The 25249-nt window shown below is 38.2% G+C and overlaps 2 protein-coding genes across 3 annotated transcripts; one reads left to right on the forward strand and one right to left on the reverse strand.

Moving 5' to 3' along the window:
• Positions 1 to 1278: 1278 nt before the first annotated feature.
• On the reverse strand, positions 1279 to 3205 carry LOC132859003 (NAD(P)(+)--arginine ADP-ribosyltransferase 2-like). The gene is made up of 3 exons (XM_060889550.1): positions 3045 to 3205; positions 2361 to 2448; positions 1279 to 2272 (listed from the first exon to the last, which is right to left on the reverse strand). Exons 2-3 carry the CDS (start codon positions 2439 to 2441, stop codon positions 1556 to 1558), a joined length of 798 nt encoding a protein of 265 aa, XP_060745533.1. The 5' UTR covers positions 2442 to 2448; positions 3045 to 3205; the 3' UTR covers positions 1279 to 1555.
• Positions 3206 to 9911: 6706 nt separating this feature from the next.
• LOC132862529 (NLR family CARD domain-containing protein 3-like) lies at positions 9912 to 24983 on the forward strand. Of its 2 annotated transcripts, XM_060894600.1 has the most exons (13): positions 9912 to 10002; positions 13111 to 13183; positions 13470 to 14176; positions 16829 to 16994; positions 17105 to 17209; positions 17351 to 17464; positions 17806 to 17898; positions 18252 to 20174; positions 20480 to 20653; positions 22106 to 22279; positions 22462 to 22635; positions 22858 to 22904; positions 22998 to 24983. In XM_060894600.1, the coding sequence occupies exons 4-13, from the start codon at positions 16921 to 16923 to the stop codon at positions 23528 to 23530; spliced, it is 3411 nt and encodes a 1136-aa protein (XP_060750583.1). In that variant the 5' UTR covers positions 9912 to 10002; positions 13111 to 13183; positions 13470 to 14176; positions 16829 to 16920; the 3' UTR covers positions 23531 to 24983. The 2 variants fall into 2 exon arrangements, with proteins under 2 accessions (XP_060750583.1, XP_060750574.1); XM_060894591.1 differs by lacking the exon at positions 13470 to 14176.
• Positions 24984 to 25249: the final 266 nt, after the last annotated feature.

The following is a 25249-nucleotide window of genomic DNA, read 5'->3' on the forward strand; positions in this document are numbered from 1 at the left end:
TTTTTGAGCAGTGTATGAGAGGTCAGAATTTTTTTGCTTTTTTTTTTTTTTTTTTTTAATATTTGGGTTTTACAGGGTTAAATATAGACTTTTTTAAGTATAGACTTTAGGAAATGTGTAAAAATGGAAAATCAAGTGTGAATTTTCTGTTTACATGCACGTGGTATCTTTTTGAGGTATCATAGATTGATATCATGATAGATTGAGATATAGATAGAATTAATAAATGATAAAACAGCCAAAAGCTTTACACTGTAGATAATGTTAACTTTTTTTGTTTGTCTGGCATCCAAACGTAAATGTCATAAAAATCCGACTTTAAACTGTGTGTGATGCTGCCATGTGTATTGCTCATGCCGGGTGCTACTTGCAAATTGGTCAATTAATAACTAAATTTTGAAATATGGAATTAATATTTCAAATGGGGGGATCAAGAGGAAACCAAATGATTATGTCATCTAAATAATGATCACTGTGTTCCAATTAGTTTAGAAACATCAATAAAAAAATCCCTAAAGCTTTTTCATTTTAATCAATCAAACTGACACAAAATATCTGAGTTTATAGACTATTTATTAATTAAAGGTCACTTCACTGATCCCTAGGGATTATTGTATGAGCCTCATAGATAGTTACAGTAAAGACATTGTGTTCCCTGCTGTTTTTCTCTAAACCCCATATTTCCTTGCTTAAACATCAGCTTTCTGTGTTTTCTACAGGAGTCAGAACCTTTTCATTGCTTAACTCATAGTTATGTACAGAGTAGTTTGAATGTTTGTTTTCTCAGTGGAACAAAATGTGGCATAAATAAATATTCATTCATTCATCTTCTACCGCTTATCCGAACTACCTCGGGTCACAGGGAGCCTGTGACTATCTCAGGCGTCATTGGGCATCAAGGCAGGATACACCCTGGACGGAGTGCCAACCCATCGCAGGGCACACACACACTCTCATTCACTCACACAATCACACACTACGGACAATTTTCCAGAGATGCCAATCAACCTACCATGCATGTCTTTGGACCGGGGGAGGAAACCGGAGTACCCGGAGGAAACCCCCGAGGCACCAAACTCCACACACACAAGGTGGAGGCGGGAATCGAACCCCGACCCTGGAGGTGTGAGGCGAACGTGCTAACCACTAAGCCACCGTGCCCCCTGCATAAATAAATAAATAAATAAATATAATATAATATAATATAATATTCTTGGGACCATAATAACAACACTTTTTTATGCCACAAATAAAAACACAATTTTTTTAGACACAACATATCGTCCAGATGATGTCTTTTAATTTGAAAAGCATTCAGACAGTAAGTTGTTGTTTTGCTGAAAAGCGCTGCCAGATTCCATTGAAACAAAAGCTCAGACAAATTGGTTAAAATTACAATGTTGTTATTATTATTAAGCAATTTTATAATGTAATAACAAATAATGTATATCATTGATATTAATACATGCTTAGAACGCATTGCATCATGCCCTTAAATTATCCAGTCATGTTAGTGGTTGTGCTATAAAAACATTAACCCATTGACATCAACACATTACCCTATGTTTCTATGTGGGGGGTAATGTGGGGAGTAATGTGGGCGGGGTTGGTGTTTAAGCAGCTCGCAGTTCATATAGCTAAAATTTCCCGCACTCTTTAGAGTGTAAAGGACTTCGCAGTTCATGTAGTTTTTTTCACGTGTAATGTTTGTGATAGTAAACATTTCATAAGGTGGGACTAGAACCTCTTCCTCATCAGGTAAACGAGAAATGTTGGTTATGTTTGCACCAAAGCACGTGTTAATCTCAAAACAGGATTTATTGCCAAAAATTTTCAAGTCCTTCTTAAATGAAGTCGATGCAAACCCGCCAAATCGCATTGCAGCATTTATCTTGGGTATCTCAAAACTAACATTGGTTCTACGGAAAACATTAACACAGCTCAGCACTTTATAAATTTGTACGGCACGTGTTAGCAAGAAATGAAAGGCTGTGTAGTTGAATGTTTTGGGGTAATATTTTTTTCCTGATCTGGCAGCAGCATTGAATTTTGAATAAAGAACTCCTGGATGGGTGTAGACCTTTATTATTCTTGTAAAATTATCAGTACTGTTTGAGTATTTATTCCAAAGTTTTTTAAACTCTGCATCTTTATTTAACTCTTCTCCTAGGACCTTGTCTATTATCAGTTTGTTGGTTTCTTCAGCGCAGCCTATAAATTGGTCATCAACAGAATCCTTTGCCATGTCCAGCTTATAAGCAGGGTTTTGTTTCTATAAAATTAGAAAAGGGAAAAACAATATAAGAAAATTACTGATAAGAAAATGTCTACTCAGTGCAGAACCTGAAAAAGAAACCCACCCGGTTGGACAAAACTGCTCCAGTGTTGATGATGACGATGATGATGGCAGTGGTGGTGAGGATGAAAACAGCTTGCCTCATTGTTAATCTAAAATAAAAAGCATATATAGAGAATATATACAAATTGTATACAAAGGACTATTCTACTAATGAGTGAGACATCAACTGAATTTATCAGTGTGGAGATTATTGAGTAGTCCTAGTGCATTTTTTGTATATCTTTCTCACACAGAAAAAAAAGGAGGCATGTCTCTGTTCTTTACGTAAACTCCAAACCTCTTGAAACATCTCCACTACAGTCTGAATAGTGCTTAGGTTTGTGTTTGCATCTGAGTTGTGAAAACCATTGTGTGAAAGTTTGGTATGAACAATGCTTCAATGCGCACGCAACTCAACTGCCTGAAGAGAAAAAGTTTTCTGCCTTTCTTTCTGATAACACAATGCATCATATCAACATGTACAATATTGAAAACCTCAGAAACAACCTCACATGGTTTGATAACACATTTTCTAGCTTGAATTATTCCAGTAACATAGTGAATAATGTTCTCATAATATCATAAATAATACAGTATTATGTCTTAAGTAAATGTACAGTATGCTTGAAGATCAGATAATATAATTATATCTAAACAAACTGTGATGGAAGTAATATAACATTTCCAGTACGATCATAATACTCACAGATCTGATGCGCCCAAGGCTTCTTAAATATATAACGAGGAGGTGCTCAAACCAACAGTGTGTCAGACCTTCAACTCATCACTATTTATACTCAACTACTTCCCTTTTTATTTACCATAAATGGAGTTGTTTTCTCCTCAAAAGACAAGGTGTGATTTTCAAAGGAAGACAGAAAGACAACAGTGATGATTTACAAACCTGAATTATTGAAATTGGATTAAGGTAAATAATAAGAATAAATGCAAATACATTTAACTCAGGTTTGACTGCCAAAATTTCCCAATCACAGATATTGTAGTTTTGCTCTTCTTGGGGTCACCTTGCAGGAGGACAAAAAGCCACAGGGTCCATCTTCCTCCCAAAGCACAGCCATAAGCCCTATTTCTGAGGTATCTGCCACAATAATAATGTACTACCTGGCAGGGTCACAGTGTAGGATGTGATGAACATGTGTATACAGTATGTAGTTCTGTATGAAACTAGAGGAGAACATTATAATTGTGTCTGTTTTATTTTTTTGGCCATAACATAAAAAAGAAATCCGTGAAATCCTGAAGGAACTGACTAGTAAGCAAAAACATAGACTATCTCAGATTAATGCATAAAAAAGTACAGCATTGATACTGTATATTTTCTCAGCCAAAATACATGTTCAATGCCACATCGGCAAAAATGTTTGACTCTGAAATTCAAAAGTGTGAAAGAAACTTAATAAGAAAACATGTTAGTGTGCACAGTGTGTGTGTGTGTGTGTGTGTGTGAAACCACTTGCCAATTTTAAAGTGACGTGACGTGACATGACATACAGCTAAGTATGGTGACCCATACTCAGAATTCGTTCTCTGCATTTAACCCATCCAAAGTGCACACACACATCAGTGAACACACACACCGTGAACACACACCCGGAGCAGTGGGCAGCCATTTATGCTGTGGCGCCCGGGGAGCAGTTGGGGGGATTTGGTGCCTTGCTCAAGGGCACCTCAGTTGTGGTATTGCCGGCCCGAGACTCGAACCCACAACCTTAGGGTTAGGAGTCAAACTCTCTAACCATTAGGCCATGACTTCCCCTCTAAAATGTTTTAGAGGACACAAAATAGCACTAAACTTTACACTCTGCAAATTGAAAAAAAAAAACGCTGCAAAATCAGACATTTGTGTTATTTGTTAATAAAACAGCACTCAGATATATTTACTTATATATTGGTTCAAATGGGAAAAATCTTCAGAGCTTGTATTAGACTGTAGATACAGCTTATATCTGGTGCTTCTAGTGTGAGAAAGTCTATTTTACTTGAATTAAAATGTGATTATTATTTAATATTGATACCTTTTTGTCGTAGTTTGAAACTGTGTTTGAACCAAATAATTTACACTGAATATTTAATACAGTAGAACTACACAATCTACTCAATCACTCACTCAAACACTCTTAGACCCATAGTAGATTTTTAACCTTAATGTAAAGCTTTAACAGATGATCTTATGAGACAAAAAGCAAAAAAAAAAAAAAAAAAAAAAAAAAAACTCTAAAATCCTGGAGGGATTTATCAGTAAGAAAAAGCCTAGAACTCATAATACATAAAGTAATTATGTTCTGCTCACTAGCATACGTTTAAACGTCACATCCACAAACTTACATTGACTCTTTGTTTTTATGTCAGTTTGACTTACGATCTTTGAGCTGATAAAAAGAAACATTTCACAAATTTGGATTTCCAAAGTTATTCTTTACTTTTGCTTTTTATCTTTTAAGATTTACTATTGAAGCTTTACATTTGAGCAGAAAAGATGGTGTCAAAATTTTGTCTCATTTTTCAGAAGGTGTGAAAACTGAAAAAAGCACTTGCATTTGTGCAAGTTTGTGGGTGTGAATTTGTGTGTGTGTGTGTGTGTGTGTGTGTGTGTGTGTGTGTGTGTGTGCTGAACACAGACACTAAAGAAGTCAAGTGTGTGTCAACAGAAGCATTATTTATTATCACAGTGCAACAAATAAATACATTAGGCAGCCACCAGTAAAAAACAAACATAGACTCACACAGATTAATATGTAAAGAGTTACGACATTGATATATTTTCTTAGCCAATATACAGTAGGTTTAAATGCACAAAATTACTGGTTCAGTTTGACCTAGAATCTTTAAGCTAATAAACAGAAATATAAAAGAGTTAAAGGTGAAAATAGCCAAGATTAACTAAAATGGAGAAGGATCAAAACAGGGATTATGTGTACTTAAAGTAATTTAGGGATGTGGTGGCTCAGTGGTTAAGGTGGTTTTAACCGGAAGGTCATGGGTTCAAATCCCAAGGCCAACCAAGCTGCCACTGATGGGCCCCTGAGCAAGGCCCTTAATGCAAGGTTAATTAAGAGTTAAACTGGGAAAGTGTGTCTGAGCCCCGAACACTATCAGGAAGACTATTCCAAAGTTTGGGAGCTAAATAAGAAAAAGCTCTACCGCCTTCAGTAGACTTAGATATTCTGGGAACTACCAGAGGTCCTGAGTCTTGTGATCGATCCACCGGAAAGAACCGGGTGCTGGTTCAGAGCTAGCACTGGTGCTGGTTCAAAGTTGGTTCCACTGGCGAACCTTCTAAGAACCGGTTTGTCTTTCCACCGGCTAGAGAGCATCAAGAGCCGAGTGTGACGTCACTTTATACGTGTCACGTGTCCCAGCAACTTTAGCGCAGCAGCGGCAAACACAAACACATCAACAATGGCGGATGTTGCTTTACTGTTAATGCTCATGGCTTTGTGAACCTACATTAACGCGGCGAAAAAAACGTTTACGTGCAGCTCCATGTAATCTGTATAAACGGAGGTTGTAATCGATAAAGTACGTAACGTTATTTTATCGTTAACACAGAAAAAAAGTTAGCCTTAGCATGTAGCTACTTACTATCATGTGTGCTGATAATGTATCATATCGCGGTAAAGTAAAAGTGTATTAAACATTAGTATACTTAAGGTACATTAACAAATGCACTAACTGTAGCCCCGCCCACAGCCCCTGACACAAGCGGTTCTTAAGTCTAGACCAGCAAAGTTTTGGTGCTACTTAAGAACCACTTTTCCTGGTTCAGAGCCGGTGCTTTGGCTGTCGAAAAAGAAAGAACTGGTTCTAAATTAGGCTCCGAACCAGCACTCAAACTGCCTCGGTGGAAAAGGGGCAGAGCGTGAAGGATTGTAACGTGTTAGAAGACTAGTTAGATACATGGGAGCTAAACCATCAAGAGCCTTGTATGTAAGTAGCAGCAGTTTGTAATCAATTCTAAACTTAACAGGTAGTGTAGAGATGATAGAATACTGCATACTGCACATTTTGAAAAGAAAAAGCAAAATCAATCATTGATTAGTAAGAAAAAACATAGACTGTCCTAGATTAATGCATAAAGAAGTACAGCATTGATACTGTATATTTTCTCAGCCAAAATACATGTTCAATGCCACATCGGCAAAAATGTTGACTCAGAAAGTGTGAAAGAAACAATGAGAAAACATGTTAGAGCACACAGTGTGCGTGTGTGTGTGTGAGTGTGTGTGTGTGTGTGTGTGTGTACACGTGTGAGCATTGTGTCTACTCAGAGCTGTGAGGGGCTGAACACAAACACAAGAGAAGTCAATGGTAGCAACAAAGGGATGAAAGCTCAACACCATCAATGCAAGGTGACTTTGTCCTTTTTGGCAGCGATGTTGAAGGCCGAAGACTGTCAGCGTGCAGCAGGTTCAGGGAGGCTTCCTCTTCTTCCTCACTGGTTTCCCTGTGTGGGAGAGCAGAGAACATGCATTGTATTCTGCTGCCCAAGACCCCTTACCACTGTGAAAGTGCTGCACCATGTGGTCTCCAGCTGTCCAGGATGGGGAGGCTGAAATCTGGGTTTTGGAGAACTAGGCTCCCTGTGAGGGCTTTTTCCAGCTGTTGGAAGGCCTGTTCTGTCTCCTCCATCAATTGCACCTGGTTGTCCTTTTTTTGTGAGGTATGAGGTGGGGTAAGCTATAGAAGAGAAGTTAGGCACAAATCTTATGTAGTATCCAGCTAGCCTTAAAAAGGCATGTATCTGCTTTTTGGTTGGAATTTGGAAGTCATTACATAGGTGCAGGCTTCCGTCAGGCTTAGGCTAGGCACGATGGGGCTTGACCTGGTGCTGGCAGACTGCTTGATGATGTCTTCCTCTAACATTCGGCCTACCTCTGCTTCTACGGCCTGATGGCAGGCTTGGGGGACCCGGTATGTCTGCTGCTTTACCACCACCTTAGTGGAGGTCTTGATCTTGTGGAGGCCTGGAGAAGAGAAGAACACATACGCATATTGATCCACCAACTCTGTTAAGTCTTGCTTCTGGGTCGGAGTAGGACTGGGCCCCTGCTGGACCACGGTACACGCTCACGGATCTGTGGGGAAGGGATCTGTAGTGAACACACATGTAGCAGCAACAGGTTCCAATCATTTGTTTGAGCAAATTTATGTGGTAAAGCTCTTTATTTGCATGCTTAACCAGCTTTTGCAGGTGGTTGACTGTGCCCACCCTCTCAGAGACTATGTATGGGTCCTGCTACTAGGCCAGGAATTTGATTGTTATTAATTATTGATCATTGTTATATTAATTCAGCCACAAGTAACTTAACTATAAGTCTCTTTCCCAATGGCGCAAGTTTGATTTTGTCATTGGTGGGGACAACATTCCCCGTATTTTGTGCATAAAACTGTTGTTATAAGAATACTTTCTTACTCACATACCAGTAGCCTGCATAATCACGTTGCATATTGCGGCCAATCCTTTTAGAGAGGTGAGTTACCGAGGCAGGATTCATTGCAGGGGTAAATCTGTTAACCGTTTGTGTTCCACAAGTTGCGCTATTTTTTACAGAACGCTGTTGTAAAATATTTTTCATCTTATTTAATGATTCCTGGATAAATGTTAAATGAAATAATTGAAAAAGCACAAGACACAGACGGACATCAGTGGATTATATATATATATATATATATATATATATATATATATATATATATATATATATATATATATATATATAGGCTTGGTCGAATTATTGCTAGGGAGTGTTCCCTGGATATTGGTAGGGACATGTCCCTACCCAAATCTACACCCTTGCTCTTTCCTATTTGGCAAGTTGTCAAAAGCCTGGCTGAGGAGCTCTATAACATTATGGTAAGTGTCACAGCCCTATGTCAGCCCTGTGCTTTACTTTTGCTTCATGTGTCTCAAGATCTTGTGAGATTGTTTGCAAAATTAAAATTTCAAAAGGTGTCAAAGAAAGAAAAGTGTGTGTGTGTGTGTAAATCCATTTGCCAATTTTGTAGAGGACATTTTCCCCAGCAACATTAAGCATTTTGGCCACAGCATCAAGACCCCTGAGCAAGAACACGCTCAGTTGTATTGAAATTAAAAAAATATGCAAGTCACTCTGGATACTGGGGTCTGCTAAGTGCCATAAATGTAATACATATTAAATATTATAATTAAATATTATACATATGATGTTGATAAAGCTGCAACAACCAAGATCTCCGAATATCCAGAGTTAAAGTTAAAGCAGATAAACGTAAATGAATGTCCTCTAAATGTATCTATCAAATTAAAACGATAGAAATAGATTTAGTCAGTTCTGAGTGCTAAAAAAAATAAAAATAAATAAATAAATCAGTTTGGCCAGCAGGGGTCGTATAAACATTGTTTATTAAGAATTATTTAGAGAATTTAAAATGTTACTCATTTTGTAAATGTGTTTTCTTTTCAGAACTTTTCAGATTCTTTTCAGAATAAAAGCAAATCATGCTGAATTGTAGAGTAAAAACCTTTAATTTTCTAATCTGGTTGTAAATTACTGATAAGGATAGAGGCTAGTTCAGGCAAAGTGCTACCAGGATGGTGTGCCCATTAAAACAGAAGCTCCAAATAATCCAGTTCCTTAACGTTTTATTGTCAAGCAACCATGAGACCAGAGTTGTATGGTATCTAAATCAAGCAAAACAACATTTTAGAATTCAAACACATAACAAATCCATCAATCACAAAGATTACAAATATGAAGCAAATAATAATACTAAGCATTACATAACTTAAATATATTTAAAGTGGTAAAGCTTAGTGGTTAGCACGTTTGCCTCACACCTCCAGGGTCGGGGTTCGAATTCCCGCCTCCACCGTGTGTGTGGGGAGTTTGCATGTTCTCCCCGTGCCTCGGGGGTTTCCTCCGGGTACTCCGGTTTCCTCCCCCGGTCCAAAGACATGCATGGTAGGTTGATTGGCATCTCTGGAAAATTGTCCGTAGTGTGTGATTGCGTGAGTGAATGAGAGTGTGTGTGTGTGTGCCCTGCGATGGGTTGGCACTCCGTCCAGGGTGTATCCTGCCTTGATGCCCAATGACGCCTGAGATAGGCACAGGCTCCCCGTGACCCAAGGTAGTTCGGATAAGCGTTAGAAGATGAATGAATGAATGTCTGTTAATTGTTTCATTTGTTTATTATTTGATTGATTGATTTATTTTTTATTCTTATTTTATCTTGTCACTAATAAAGTGTTCAGCAGGGGGCACTGTAACATACTCTTTTTCTTAATCTTTACATAATCTCTCCACACACACACACACACACACACACACACACACACAAAATACCTAATATTACAAAATACTTATTTATTAAAATATTACTCCTCAATATGAAGAGGTCTAAAAGTATGACATGACAGTAAACTAGTCAGAATGAGAGTGAAGTACAAGCTGAAATATTTAGTATACATTTTGCAGTCTCATTATCAGCTCCACACAAACATTGACATTGTTCTTTAATAAAATAAACTAGTTTTACCCCCCTGTAGGAACGCCCTTGATGACGTCAACACGTTCCTGCTTGGGATTGGACCATTGCTTTTTTGTCAAACCGAAACTGTCTAACAGAAGAGGAAAAGACAACAGAAACGTTTTAAATGTCGTTGGGTGAGTGAAGTAAAAACATTATTGATCATTATTTTCTATGTGTGTGTGTGTGTGTGCGTGCGTGCGTGCGTGTGTGTAAACAGTGCTGACATCAAAACATGCATGAAATGAAAAATAACAGCGTTGTGTGTGTGTGTGTGTGTGTGTGTTAACATTGCTGACATCAAAACATGCATGAAATGAAAAATAACAGAGCGTTGTGTGTGTGTGTGTGTGTGTGTGTGTGTGTGTTAACATTGCTGACATCAAAACATGCATGAAATGAAAAATAACAGAGCGTTGTGTGTGTGTGTGTGTGTGTGTGTGTGTGTGTTAACATTGCTGACATCAAAACATGCATGAAATGAATAACAGTGTCTGTCAAGGTCAACACAATACACTTTGAACTTTATCTCCATATTCTCTTTTATTCTTTTTATTTGCTTAGTAAGATCCATCTTGTACCAGGAGCTTTTCATTTCTTACTCATTTCCTTATTCATGTCACATGGCCTCCTTTCTCTTATGGACTCGTACACACTTGTTCAGCTAATGTTGCCCACAATATTAGAAAATAATGAAAATAATACATTAAATGATTAGTATGAAAATAAAGAAAAGATGAAATGCGACGAGGAGTTTGTTTACGATGTGGGTAACTAGGCAACCTTTTAATAAACTTCCGTTATCTGATGTGTACTAATATCCGGTTATATGTTACATAATATTACTAAACAGTTTAAAGCATGTAGTTTTTCTTCACATACTTTTAGTGTACGGTATAAGTGAGAGAATTACATGTAACTTTTATATACAAATAATTTAATTAACCTTGTAGTAGTATTATTATTATTATTATTATTATTATTATTATTATTATTGTTAGGGGGGCACGGTGGCTTAGTGGTTAGCACGTTCACCTCACACCTCCAGGGTTGGGGTTCGATTCCCGCCTCCACCTTGTGTGTGTGGAGTTTGCATGTTCTCCCCGTGCCTCGGGGGTTTCCTCCGGGTACTCCGGTTTCCTGCCCCGGTCCAAAGACATGCATGGTAGGTTGATTGGCATGTCTGGAAAAATTGTCCGTAGTGTGTGATTGTGTGAGTGAATGAGTGTGTGTGTGTGTGTGTGTGTGTGTGTGTGTGTGTGTGTGTGTGCCCTGCGATGGGTTGCCACTCCGTCCAGGGTGTATCCTGCCTTGATGCCCGATGACGCCTGAGATAGGCACAGGCTCCCCGTGACCCGAGGTAGTTCGGATAAGCGGTAGAAGATGAATGAATGAATGATTATTATTATTAGTAGTAGTATTTATTTATTTATTAATTATTACTATTATTATTGTTGTTATTGTTATTAATTTTTCTTCTTATAATAATAATAATACTAATAATAATACTAATAATAATAATTAGTAGTAGTAGTATTCATTTATTTATTAATTATTATTATTATGGATTTTATTAGTAGTAGTAGTAGAAGTGGTAGTATACTCTTATTTATTTATTTATTTATTTATTTATTTATTTATTTATTTATTTTTACTTTTTATTATTATACTTTTACCTTGTCACGTTTTTGTCTTTAATTAAGTCAAATTAAAAACAAACTTCATATTTCTTTTTTTTCTAGAAAGAAAAAATCTTGTCGTTTCTGTAACTTCATTTCCTTTATTTCTCTTAAAGTTTCCTTTAATCGTTTATTAGCTTCGCCCACTGAGGGACAAGAAAAAGAAGACATGATTTAAGACTTGGTTTAAGACGTTTTACTGTGTTAGATTGTTTTACTTAAAAACTAATTTCCCCCACCGTCATTACTAAGTCAAATACAGTTATGTTAGTTTAATGAGTCAGTTTTTTATCAGAAGTCCTTTAAAAGTTCACTTTGTGTTGAAAGAGATTGTTCAACATCAGGATGTTTTTCTGTAACACACTTTTAGGAATGGATAAAGTCACAAAGCAGCTTTACAAAAGTATTACATTTCAACACGAGTTTCTCCCTAATGAGAAGGCCAGAGGCAACAGTGATTAGACAGAATGAGGTAGAAACCATGAGAGGACTCAGACTCAAACCATGTCCTCATTTGAGTGACACCAGATAGTGTGATTATACAATATTATCTGTTATAACTGTTTAGTATGTGGTCAAAATGTCAACTGTGATATCAGGAAATTCATTCTCTGTTTAACATGAAGTCACATTCATATGTGTTTACTGAACCGCTTGTATCAGATTTAGTCTCCCTTCTCTGTTATAATAAGCTCTTCTCTTCTCTTCTCTCTTTTCTCTCTTTTCTTCTCATCTCGTCTCTTCTCTTATCTTCACTTCTCTTCTCTTCTTCTTTTCTCTCCTTTCTTCTCTTCTTCTCTTCTCTTCTTTTCTCTCTTTTCTTCTCTTCTCTTCTCTTCTCTTCTCTCCTTTTCTCTCCTTTCTTTTCTTCTCTTCTTCTCTTATCTTCTTTTCTCTCCTTTCTTCTCTTCTTCTCTTCTCTTCTCTTCTTTTCTCTCCTTTCTTCTCTTCTTCTCTTCTCTTGTTTTCTCTCCTTTCTTCTCTTCTCTTCTCTTCTCTTCTCTTCTCTCCTTTTCTCTCCTTTCTTCTCTTCTCTTCTCTTCTCTCCTTTTCTCTCCTTTCTTTTCTTCTCTTCTACTCTTATTTTCTTTTCTCTCCTTTCTACTCTTCTTCTCTTCTCTCCTTTTCTCTCCTTTCTTCTCTTCTCTTCTCTTCTCTTGTTTTCTCTAATTTCTTCTCTTCTCTCCTTTTCTCTCCTTTCTTCTCCTCTCTTCTCTTCTCTTCTCTTCTCTTCTCTTCTCTTCTCTCCTTTTCTCTCCTTTCTTTTCTTCTCTTCTCTCATTTTCTCTCCTTTCTTCTCTTCTCTTTTCTCTCCTTTCTTCTCTTCTCTTCTCTTCTCCTCTTTTCTCTCCTTTCTTCTCTTCTTCTCTCTTCTCTCCTTTCTTCTCTTCTCTCCTTTTCTCTCCTTTTCTCTTCTTTTCTCTTCTTTTCTCTCCTTTCTTCTCTTCTCTTCTCTCCTTTCTTCTCTTCTCTTCTCCTCTCTTCTCTCCTTTCTTCTCTTCTCTCCTTTCTTCTCTTCTCTCCTTTCTCCTTTCCTCTCCTCTCCTCTCCTCTTCTCCTCTGAAGGTTTCCAAAGTAGATGTTGGAGTGAAGCTGTGGGGATTTCTGATCATTGAGGAAGCTCCAGTTCATCCCAAAGGTATTCAGTGGAGTCAGCGTCAGGGCTCTGTGCAGTAAATTTGCACAGAGCTCTGCATTAAAATTCCCGATTTAATAAAATTCCATAAAGATTAAAAGATAACCATAAAAGAACATTTAAGTGTGTTCTTCCCAGCTTCAGCGAAGAAGCACATATGTCGGTGATGGTCAGGGGTGCACATATTTTTGCTCATTGAGTACGTGTTTAGCAGTAAATATTTTCATGATATTTGCGTTTTAATTGGGGGATGAAACGTCTGAAGTGTTGACTGATGCTTATCTTTTAGTTTCATGCAGATTCGTGGAATGCTGGTTTCGATGATAACGCTGCAAACCTGTTGAACGAGTAAAACTCAAAAATTATTGCATCATTGCTATCTACAGTATATGATGTAACTGAACAATGGAATGCAAACAAACTGGAATATCTGTTTATCTTTCATTGTCATCAGCAGACAAATGGGTGTCTTATTTTGTATTTTCTCAAATTATTCTCAAATTCTGCATTTGTTAATCACTTTGGATAAAAGCTCCAGAATGAATGTAAATGTTATCTAAACTAAAAGTTCTATGTGAAACCACCAAGAACTTTTATTTACAGATTTTCTATGATTTTTTTACTTGTTGGCTTTCGAGCGTGGTAAGGGATTTTTTTTTCCCTTAAACGTTTAATAGTGTTGCATAATAAAAAAGAAGAACAAAATCTTCCGGGGAGAAAGTAGGGAATGTAAGGCATGTTTTTTTTTTTTTTTCATTTCTTTATTTATACTTCACTGCAGTTTTCAGGAGGAAGTTATCATTACATTAAGACTGTATGACTAAAATCATATGACTTTATGGATTAATGTCACAGGATTTAACTGAAAATGCAGCATGAGCCTCTCTATATATAGGGTGAGCCATCAAGTGGACTCTAAACTTTGGTGGTTACTTTTGAGAGAAGGTGCACGAAACAAGACGATGAAGCCTGATGACATTAGATGACAGAACATTTGTGAGTTTTTTGTTCGTTTCATTGGATAATAAGCAAGTCATTTGGACACTAGCCATCATTTATCCATAATAGCAAAAATCCATATTAAAATGAAAAAACCAAGTCATTCTGTCAAGTCATTCCGTTCCATTAATTAATGATCTCTTTGGTTCAGTGTGTAAAATATTAAGTTTACCAGTGCATGGTGGTTTAGTGGACCTCAGTGGTCCAAGATTCAGTTCCTGAATCCACCCTGTGTATGTGGAGCGTGTATGTTCTCAAAGTGCTTCTGGGGTTTCCTCTGGGTACTCTGGTTTTCTACTTCAGTCAAAAGGCATGTGTCGCTGGCTGATTGTGGTCTCTAAATTGTTGTGTTGTGTGTGTGTGTGTGTGTGTGTGTGTGTGTGTGTGTGAGTGAGAGAGAGAGAGATTATGTCCTGTGATGGGTGTTTGCCTTGTTTAGGCAGTCCCCTGCCTTGTGCCCTGAGTCCTCTGGGATAGACTCCAGGCTCCATCATGACACTGTGTAGGAAAAGTGCTACAGAAAATAGATAGATGGAAGGATATTAAATTTCTAGTTTTTTTGTCTATATCCTCATTTATATACTTTTGTATCTGTTTTTATATTGTTCATAAGGAATGTACATTTGAATGCATATTTCCTTCTGCAAGTGACATATTTTCAAGTGGAACTACATATACTGTATTGTGTGCATTGAGATGTGATAGGCTTGGGAGAATGTAACATGGAGTCAGATCTTTAGCAAGCAACTTTAGTCAGTCATAGACGAGTGCACATCTGCACACTTTGTTTGGTAGACAAAGTCACTGTTTTAGTACAACTAGACGGCTAAATGACTAAAAATCAGTGCAACTAGAAGACTAAATGACTACAAAACCTGGGACTGGACATTGAAATGCTGTGTGCATTAATGATAGATTAAATTACAATACATTGACTTCATGCTATGGTATCTTCAGGTGCCCTCTATGGAGATTTCTCAGATTTGATCTTGAGAACGTTTTTAAATGTTCTTGTGTTCATGTGAGGTTTTCCCCTGGGGCAAATGTGAGTGTATTTTCCTACCTTGTAATATATAAGTACCCACTGTGACCCTGAGGTTAATGATAATAAATAAATGGAGATCCCAGAATGCTTGGATCCCTAACGCTATGCCACATAAAAAGTGTGAATACATGGCTGATTATTAGAATATTTTCCCTGAGTGGAAGTATGTTTTGTATATAAAGTGTTACGGGCCTCCTTTTTGGTTTTGCAAATATACCAGAAGTTTCTATAGATGCTTAGTTTTTATGCTTCGATCATAGTTCAAGCACTTCGTAGCTTGAACTAAGGTCCAAATGATAAAGTGATGCAACTTACCATCTGAATTACTAAGCCCAACACATGATGTATTAAATGTCACAGAGATGATGGTGGGGTAAGCCTTAGGGAACTGAAAGTGCAGCATGCCAGCACCTAGTTGTGCATCTCTAGCATGAGTAGCATAAAAAAAGCATTTTCCTCCTGTCACAAAATTAAAGACTCTGAACACAAATGTGGAACTTTTCACACAAATGTTTGTATGTTCAAAGTAAACAGTGATATCAAACCTGTTATATCTCTGAGATGCCCCAAGTGCTTGTTCATAATCTTGTCAAATTTGAAGGTGCTGTCTTAAACCACTAAAATGCTATGTAGGTTTATCAACAGAATGAAAAACACACAGCTCACACTGAAAGCCAACAGAGTCCTGACTCATTTTATATCAGACTCGCATATCAAAAAAATCATTCATTTGTTTCAACTGATTGAAAATATCATCATGAAACACGTTTGCTAGTAAGGAAGGGTTATATTTCCTGGTAAATGTGTTGAATCCAGATCAGCCCCAGTCAGAATTGGACTGATGTACAGTATTGTAGAGAGGCGGTGTCCAATCTTATTCGGAAAGGGCCGGTGTTGGTTCATTCCAATCAAGCAGAAGGCACACCAGAGTCTACTAAAAGCCAAGAACAACTGATTAAACAGGTGGAATCAGGTGTGGCTTCTGCTTAGTTGTAATGAAAACCTGCACCTACACCACACCGGCCCTTTGTGGATAAGATTGTACATCGCTGTTGTAGAGACTATGACTGTAATTAGGACCACAATGTCAAGATCGAACCAGGACCAAGTCATAAGGGACTCAAGATTAAATCATAATTGAGTCTAAATGACGGTGAAGACTAAAATAGAAAACCAACAAATCCTTTTTTAAAGTCTGCCAAATGCTGTAAATGTAAATGTAAAGCTAAGACGTTTTTGACCTACTTGGCTTCCTTCATCCATAATGCTTATAAACTCTCAGCCAAGACCATATACCCTGCCAAGCACACCAAGAACAAGTCCAAGTACTAATAACCTTTCAAGTCCTTCACACTGTGTTGTTTATGTAGCACCATAGTCCTGGGGAAACCTTGTTTCACTTTGTACTGCGTCAGCTAGATATGGTCGAAATGACAATAAAAGCTTCTTAACTTGACTAGACTGGGTTCATTTACAGCCTATGTATGTAAGATGTACCTTGTGTTCAATGATTTTACACCAGAGATACAGATCAATCATTTTAATGCATGTTTGAGAAGTGTAGTTTTATTGGAATTATTTTTAATCAAGTTCTGACGTTGCAGGATCAGTTGAGCGGTTCGATGTACAGTAACATTCACTTTGACCAGAGAGCATCATCGGAATCATCAGCAGAATCATCAGCTGCATCATCATCATGATGTTTAATGGGGTTAACTCCATGATGATGCTTCCATGGAGCAATCATGTGGAAGGAACACCTGAGACAAAGTGAGTAGCCATGTATTAGCGTCAAATGTGAGTTGAAGAATTGTTTGTATGTTTTAGAAATATAATGTAGCAATAATTCATGGTATCATGTCATGGTGAACTTCACACAGGTTCATGACAGAATCTCCAGCTCCCAGCTGCGTGTCCATGAAGAGTGACCACTCCATAGAGCAGCCTCCAAGCCTGGATAAAGATGGCGCCGTTCCTGAGAGCGGGTGAGTGCAATTTTTCACCCTCGCTCAGAATCCGACTCCAGCTTCTCATGAAATCAAGCTGCTTCGCAGTCGATGTTTTTGTTGCTGCTTTTCAAAATGCTGAATAGGTAAGAAAAAGTTCTTTGTCTGCGATATTTCCAGATCCACTTCTGAAAATGCCAGACCTCCGGCACCCAGCTGCGTGTCCATGAAGAGTGACTGGTCCATAGAGAAGCCTCCAAGCCTGCATATGGAACACTCTGTCCCTCAAAGCGGGTGAGTCCAAATCTGGATGATCTCACACTTTCTAGCAAGTTAGAGATGAACTACAGTAAGAAGGTTAAGATGAAGTTTATTTTATTTTATTTTATTTTATTTTATTTTATTTTATTTATTTATTTATTTATTTATTTATTTATTTATTTATTTATTTATTCATTTATTCATTCATTCATTCATTCATTCATTCATTCATTCATTTATGAAAAATAAAATCCACTACTTCCTCTTCACTCATTCAGCTAATTCTGTCTCTCATCAAATCAGGCTGCTGCAAAGCCTTAGTTTACTTTACAGCTTATCATTAGGCTTGAAAAAGATCTCTATGATGTTTCCAGATTTAATGCAGAAAGTGCCATATCTCCTCAAACTGCCCGCTCTATTGAGAGGCCTGTAAGCCTGAGTGGGGAAGATGTAGATCCTGAAGGCGGGTGAGTTCAAACCAGTCGTTTTTAGTTGCAAAATGTTTTGCAAAAAAAAAAAAAATGTCTTTGGCAATGTTTGTCTGTGATGTTCCCATAGTTTGGTCCAATTTAATGCTATTCTGTTTGCATTGGTGCTTTTAACTATACACATTATTCAATCCAGTTCAGTTTTATGCGTATAACTCTTTTATCAATAGACGTTGTCGCAAAGCAGCTTTACAAAAATATAAAAATTTAGAATAAAACTTACAATATTCAAAATAAATTAAAATTTATATTGTAAATATGCTCTAAAATACAGTTGTGGAAAAATCCAGATGTGTACTGATGTTTGTATTCCTCTGTTGAATCTTCATTAGACAAAAACTTCAAGCAGAAGCTCTGCAGGAACCCACACTGATGCAGATAACCACAGACTTCCTGCTACATTCTTCCCAACCGGTGAACGACCTTCTATCCAGAGTCGTAAAGAGTCACAAAACCAGCATGCGCAACAGGAACCAGAGTTTATTCGAAGGAATCAAAATGCCCAGATATAAAACCCCTCTGAACTCTATATACACCCAGCTCTACATCATAGAGGGAGAGAGTGAAGGAGTAAATAATGAACACGAAGTTTTACAGATAGAGAAAAGGTCCAGAAAACAGCACTTCCATGACACGCCAATCAACTGCTTAGACATATTTAACCACATTCAGGACCTCAGCGGAGGAAATGTTACGGATAGAAGCGGCGCAGGAATACAGAAGCTCAGAACTGTGTTAACTAAAGGAATTGCTGGAATTGGGAAAACCGTGTCAGTTCAAAAATTCATCCTGGACTGGGCAGAAGAAAAAGCAAACCCAGACATCGATTTCATGTTTGTGCTTCCTTTCCGAGAGTTGAATTTGATTAAAGACGAATGCTACAGTCTTCACAAACTCTTGTGCGACTTCCATCCCGAGCTAAAGGTCTTGGACACGCACTTGTACGAGGTGTGTAAAATCGTCTTCGTATTCGACGGCCTGGACGAAAGCAGGCTCCCGCTGGACTTCTTAAACCATACGAAAGTATCTGATGTCACAATGACATCATCAGTGAGCACCCTGATATCAAACCTCATTAAAGGTGACCTGCTTCCCTCTGCTCTCATCTGGATAACCTCCAGACCTGCGGCGGTCAGTCAGATCCCTCGAACGTGCATCGATCGCGTGACGGAAATACAGGGGTTTAGTGACACACAAAGGGAGGAGTATTTCAGGAAGAAAATCGCCGAGCGCGAAAACGCAGAGAATATAATTTCACACATTAAAAAGACCAGGAGTCTTTATATCATGTGCCACATCCCAGTGTTTTGTTGGATATTAGCCACAGTGCTACAGCAAATTATGAAAGAAAATAATCACACAGAAGTTCCTAAAACGCTCTCTGAGATATACGTGCACTTCCTGCTCATTCAGATGAACATGAAGAACGAAAAGTATGAAGAAAAGGATGAAAGAGATCCAAAGAAACTTCTGGAAACAAACAGAGCCATAATTTTAAAACTAGCACACTTGGCTTTTGAGCAGCTGATGAAGGGCAACGTGATGTTTTATGAAGAAGACCTGACGGAGTGTGGGATCGATCTTACTGAGGCCTTGATACACTCCGGGATTTGCACTGAGATCTTCAAAGAGGAATCTGTGCTGTTCCAGAAGAAGGTCTTCTGCTTCGTGCATCTGAGCTTTCAGGAGTTTTTCGCTGCTCTCTACGTGTTTTACTGCTATCTGTCCAAGAGCATGGAGTCATTGCGTCATTTCATGGCGCCATACCAAGAAAGATCTGTTGACGTTCCTTTGGACGACTTGTTGCAGGTAGCAGTCGATAAAGCCTTACACACTGACAACGGACATTTAGACCTTTTCCTCCGTTTCCTGCTTGGCATCTCGCTGGAGAGCAATCAGAGACTTCTACGAGGCCTACTGACCCACACTCACAGCAGCTCGGAGAACATCCAGAGTATAACCAAGTACATCAAATGGCAGATTCAAACCGAGGACCTTCCAAGTGACAGATCAATCAACTTGTTCCTGTGTCTCACTGAAATGAAAGATCAGTCTCTCTCTGAAGAGATTCAGGAGTTTCTAAAGACGGAGAAGTGGTCAGAGAAGAAGCTCTCGGCCGCACACTGCACGGCAATCGCATACATGTTGCAGGTCTCAGACCACGTCCTGGAGGAGCTGGACGTGAAGAAATACAACGTGTCAGAGGAGGGATGTAGGAGGCTGATTTCTGCTGTGAGCAACTGCAGAAAGGCTCGGTAATAGTTCAGTTCAATAATACGTTATAGAACGGATAGTTTTAGGACCAAACTCATATATTTACTGAATATTATTGTTTAGAAATTCTCAATAGCCTCTATAGATTTTATACTATCATTTGGGGAAGAAACTTTATGGTGTCCCTGTGGGACTGTCCAGCATAGTCTGATATGCAGAAGTCTTAAAGCAGAAGTAGGCATTGTCCATCACAGAAATAGCAATATAAATATATCTCCAGTGACTCACATGTGACTCCATGCAGTTTTTAACAATACTGTATTCCATATTTGTTTGTTTGTTTCAGACTAGCAGGCTGTTATCTCACCTCGAGTTCCTGTGAAACCTTCACTTCAGCTCTGCAGTTAGAAAAGTCCCCCCTGAGAGAACTGGACCTCAGTAACAACAACCTGCAGGACTCAGGAGTGAAGCTGCTCGCTGATGGACTGAAGAGCTCTCACTGTAAACTGGAGATACTGCGGTGAGCTCACTGCAAATCATTATAGAAATATTAACTTGGGAAAGCACAGCAAACGTTAGCTACATCATATTCAGTGTGTTTGTGTATGTCAACTGTACATGTTTATACCCCAACACTGTTGAATTCTTACAGCTGATTGGTTAGAAGGTGCTGAATAATTTTCCATATAAGAAATTTGTATTTGTATTTCCAAGAGAGGTTTCTATAGTAACAGCTTGTCTCTATAGTAACACATCATATCTATAGTAACAGCTTTTTTCTATATTAACACCCTGTTTCTATAGTAACACCCTGTTTCTATAGTAATACCCCATTTCTATAGTAACACCCCGTTTCTATAGTAACACCCTGTTTCTATAGTAACACCCCATTTCTCTAGTAACACCCTGTTTCTCTAGTAACACCCTATTTCTATAGTAACACCCCATTTCTATAGTAACACCCTGTTTCTATAGTAACACCCCATTTCTCTAGTAACACCCTGTTTCTCTAGTAACACCCCATTTCTATAGTAACACCCTGTTTCTATAATAACACCCTGTTTCTATAGTAACACCCTGTTTCTATAATAACACCCTGTTTCTATAGTAACACCCCATTTCTATAGTAACACCCCATTTCTATAGTAACACCCTATTTCTATAGTAACACCCTGTTTCTATAGTAACACCCTGTTTCTATAGTAACACCCTGTATCTATAGTAACACCCTGTTTCTGTAGTAACACCCCGTTTATATAGTAACACTGTTTCTATAATAACACCCTGTTTCTATAGTAACACCCAGTTTCTATAGTAACACCCCATTTCTATAGTAACACCCCATTTCTATAGTAACACCCCGTTTCTATAGTAACACTGTTTCTATAATAACACCCTGTTTCTATAGTAACACCCAGTTTCTATAGTAACACCCTATTTCTATAATAACACCCTATTTCTATAACACCCCATTTCTATAGTATTCAATTCAATTCAAGTTTATTTGTATAGCACGTTTTACAATTGACATTGTCTCAAAGCAGCTTTACAGAACATAAACAGAATTGTATAATATAAAGAATAATATAAAGATTAATAGAATACAAAATTCAATATTAATATTAGATATATTTAGTTCACAATGTGTATGTATTTATCCCCGATGAGCAAGTCTGAGGTGACTCAAGCAGCAGTGGCAAGGAAAAACTCCCTTAGATGGTAAAGGAAGAAACCTTGAGAGAACCAGACTCAAAGGGGAACCCATCCTCATATGGGTGACACTGGAGGGTGTGATTATAAAAAAGTAACACCGCATTTCTATAGTAACAGCTTTTTTCTAGAAGTAAATAAGTAAATTATCTGTTAATACAATAAGATTATTTCATGCCTAGAGACATAAGAAGGTTCAATTAATAATTAGAAATGCTGATTTGTTGCATTCTGTCCTAAACTTTTTGTCTCTCTACTTTAGACTAGCTATTTGTAATCTTGGAGAAAAGGCTTGTGAACATCTGGCATCAGCTGTCATGCAGCCGCACTCGGCTCTGAGAGAACTGGACCTCAGTAACAACGACCTGCAGGACTCAGGAGTGAAGATGCTCGCTGACGGACTGAAGAGCTCTCACTGTGCTCTGGAGATACTGCGGTGAGCTTTTAAGCTTCCTGAATGAATTCTTGAATCTGATTGGTCAGAAGGTCAGACAGTAGAGACTGGTCTGCAGATCACAGCTTTATTTTAATGCAAATTTAAACTGGTGTTTACGTCTGCTTTTGTAAATGCCTCTTACACATTTTATACGCCTGTGATTTTTCACTTTCTCCCTGCAGACTGTCTGGATGTTTAATCTCGAGTGAAGGCTGCGCTTCTCTGGCTTCAGCCCTGAGTTCGAACCTGTCACTGCTGAGAGAGCTGGACCTGAGCTACAACCATCCAGGAGACTCGGGAGTGAAGATGCTGTCTGCAAGACTGAAAGATCCAGACTGCAGCCTGCAGACTCTCAGGTATTGTGTGTATGAGAGATTGTTTTCAATATGTTTATAGGGACCAACCGTCCCCACAAACATAGAAATATCTGATAGTTTAGGGCTTTTTTGCAGATTTAATAAAAAAATAAAATAATAATAATAACTAAAAGAGACAAAATTTTTATATTTGGTTAGTGCTTGAGGTGTGGGGCTGTAGTGTGTATTGTGTATTACACAGTATGTGTGTGTCTTGTTTAGGTTGGAGCATGCAGGCGAGATTTGGCTCACACCTGGTCTAAGAAAATGTAAGTTCACACACACACACACACACACACACACACACACACACAATTTGTGTTGTAGACGAAATCCAGTCTAATCTCTCTCCTCATGAGCAGATGCCTGCGAGCTCACGCTGGACCCAAACACGGCACACACTCGTCTCGCTCTATCTGAGGGGAACAGAAAGGTGACCCATGTTAAAGACAACCAGCCGTACCCCGACCATCCCGAGCGGTTTGAAGACTTTAAGCAGGTGATGTGTCAACAGAGTCTGTGTGGACGCTGTTACTGGGAGGCGCAGTGGTCTGGCGGGGAAGCTGTGATCTCCATGAGTTATAAAGGAATATGCCGGAAAGGACGCAGCGGCAAATGCGTGTTCGGAACCACCAAGAAATCCTGGAAGCTGGATTGCTCGAGCAACAGCTACACCGCCTGGCACAACAAGACGAGGTCGGACATCCCGACACCGCCGTACTGCTCTAACAGGGTAGGAGTGTATCTGGACTCACTGGAGGGTTCTCTGTCTTTCTACAGCATCTGTCCTGACACACACATACTCACACACCTACACACTTACCACACCACGTTCTCAGAGCCGCTTTACGCAGGGTTTTGGGTCGATTGTGACTCGTCTGTGAGTTTGGGTTGAGATCATGTTGATCTACCCTGCGAAGTTAAAAAAATATTTATTTTTATTTATTCTTTATAGCACTTTTACATAGCTCTGTTCTGATTGGTCAAATGGAGTTTGGTTCCAGTTACATGCTTATGTTAATGCATTTGTTATAATACGTTATCTTTTATAAAAGTAAAAGGGATTTGTTCTTGATGCTCGGTATCATTTATTGTTCACGTCTTTTGCACATTGTTTCATTTCGATGGAAAGAGATTCCAGTGTCATAGCTGCTGCTCATATTTACTCGGGGTTAACAATGAATCCTGGCTCTTCATAATCAGACGTTTCTGTTTACTCTACATTCCTAAACATACTTATTTACATATTTGCACCATAAACAACTCTAAATGGATAAATCCAGCATGCGACAACTTTTAATAAATTTGGTTTGTCTCGCACTTTCACATCAGTGAGGAAAAAAGTTCAGGTATTTCCTCCTGCACCCTAGAAGGTATTATCATTCACAGCTTTCTGTCTTTTTTAATTTTTTTTGCAGTTTAAAGTTTGTCGTGTAGTCGACCAGCCGTTCAGTTATACAAAAAAATTCCGTTAATGTTTCAGCGTGACGGATTTCTCCCTCGCTACAGCACACGTTTCCGTGAGGTTCGTTGTTTTATCTCCCGACTCTCTCTACCGAGCCGATTTTGTTATGCGGCTCTACGTCCTGGTTTTCTCCTGATATCAGGTTTTCACACGCTGATCAGTTTCTGATTGGGTGTCTGTTACTTAGCAACCAGCTAAAAGTAACGTTCTACCAGCGTATGGTTTCACACTGTACACGTCTGACACCACAGTGTGGAGTTAACACTGTAAAAGCTTTAGAGCAGAGTTTCATAACCCTGGATCTACATTACATGTGTGAAACCTTCCTTGACCTGGGATTAAGAGCAGGGTTTAGAATGTTCTTATTTTTGTTAAGTGCAATGTGAAAAAAGTTTTTTTTTTTTTAATCTCCATCAGCAGTAATTCTCCACTGCTCTTTCAAGCACATTTTTTCTGCTGCTTTTCAGGAGAACTTTTCCCCTTTTTGTTGATAAGTTTGATGTGTTATATAAAATATGTATTATGTATGTGTTATTCTTTTTGTTTACTTTTGCTTTTGGTGTCTGAGTTTTTTAGTATTTAGATGAAAATGAAATAGTATTTAGTTTTTTTAGTATTTTTAGGGAGGTGGACCTTCCTCAGGCTTTCACACGTGTGACGAGTGTCTGTTCATTTGCCGTTTACTGAGTGAAACATCTAAACACTTTTACTGTGTCTGTTACATGTATTGATGATTATGATGATGCTGTCATGATCTACACGAATGTAATTAGGTCACTTTTCAACTATTTTTGTTTATTGTCTGTTTTTCATTTATTATTGGCTACTTGTAATGTAAAGGAGTCTGGCATTAAATGGCATTAAATAAATTATTTTATTTATAGACGTGATTATTTGCTATTTATATCCACTGTATACATTACTACTTACTTTCTATTTTAGAAATAAATTGAACATTTCCATCAAGACAGATCAGCATAGCTCTTTTTTCTGAAGACCCAGAACTTGAAGGCACTGAACTTATACCCATCAGCCACCCACCCAAACACACACAAACCCACACACTGGAACTTTATCAACAGGAAAAAATAAATAGTCAGAAACCTCAGTGACAGGAAGCAAGAGCTTTCCATCAAGCCACAAACTCTT

This window comes from Tachysurus vachellii, chromosome 2, assembly GCF_030014155.1.
Source record: "Tachysurus vachellii isolate PV-2020 chromosome 2, HZAU_Pvac_v1, whole genome shotgun sequence".
Lineage (NCBI taxonomy): Eukaryota > Metazoa > Chordata > Actinopteri > Siluriformes > Bagridae > Tachysurus > Tachysurus vachellii.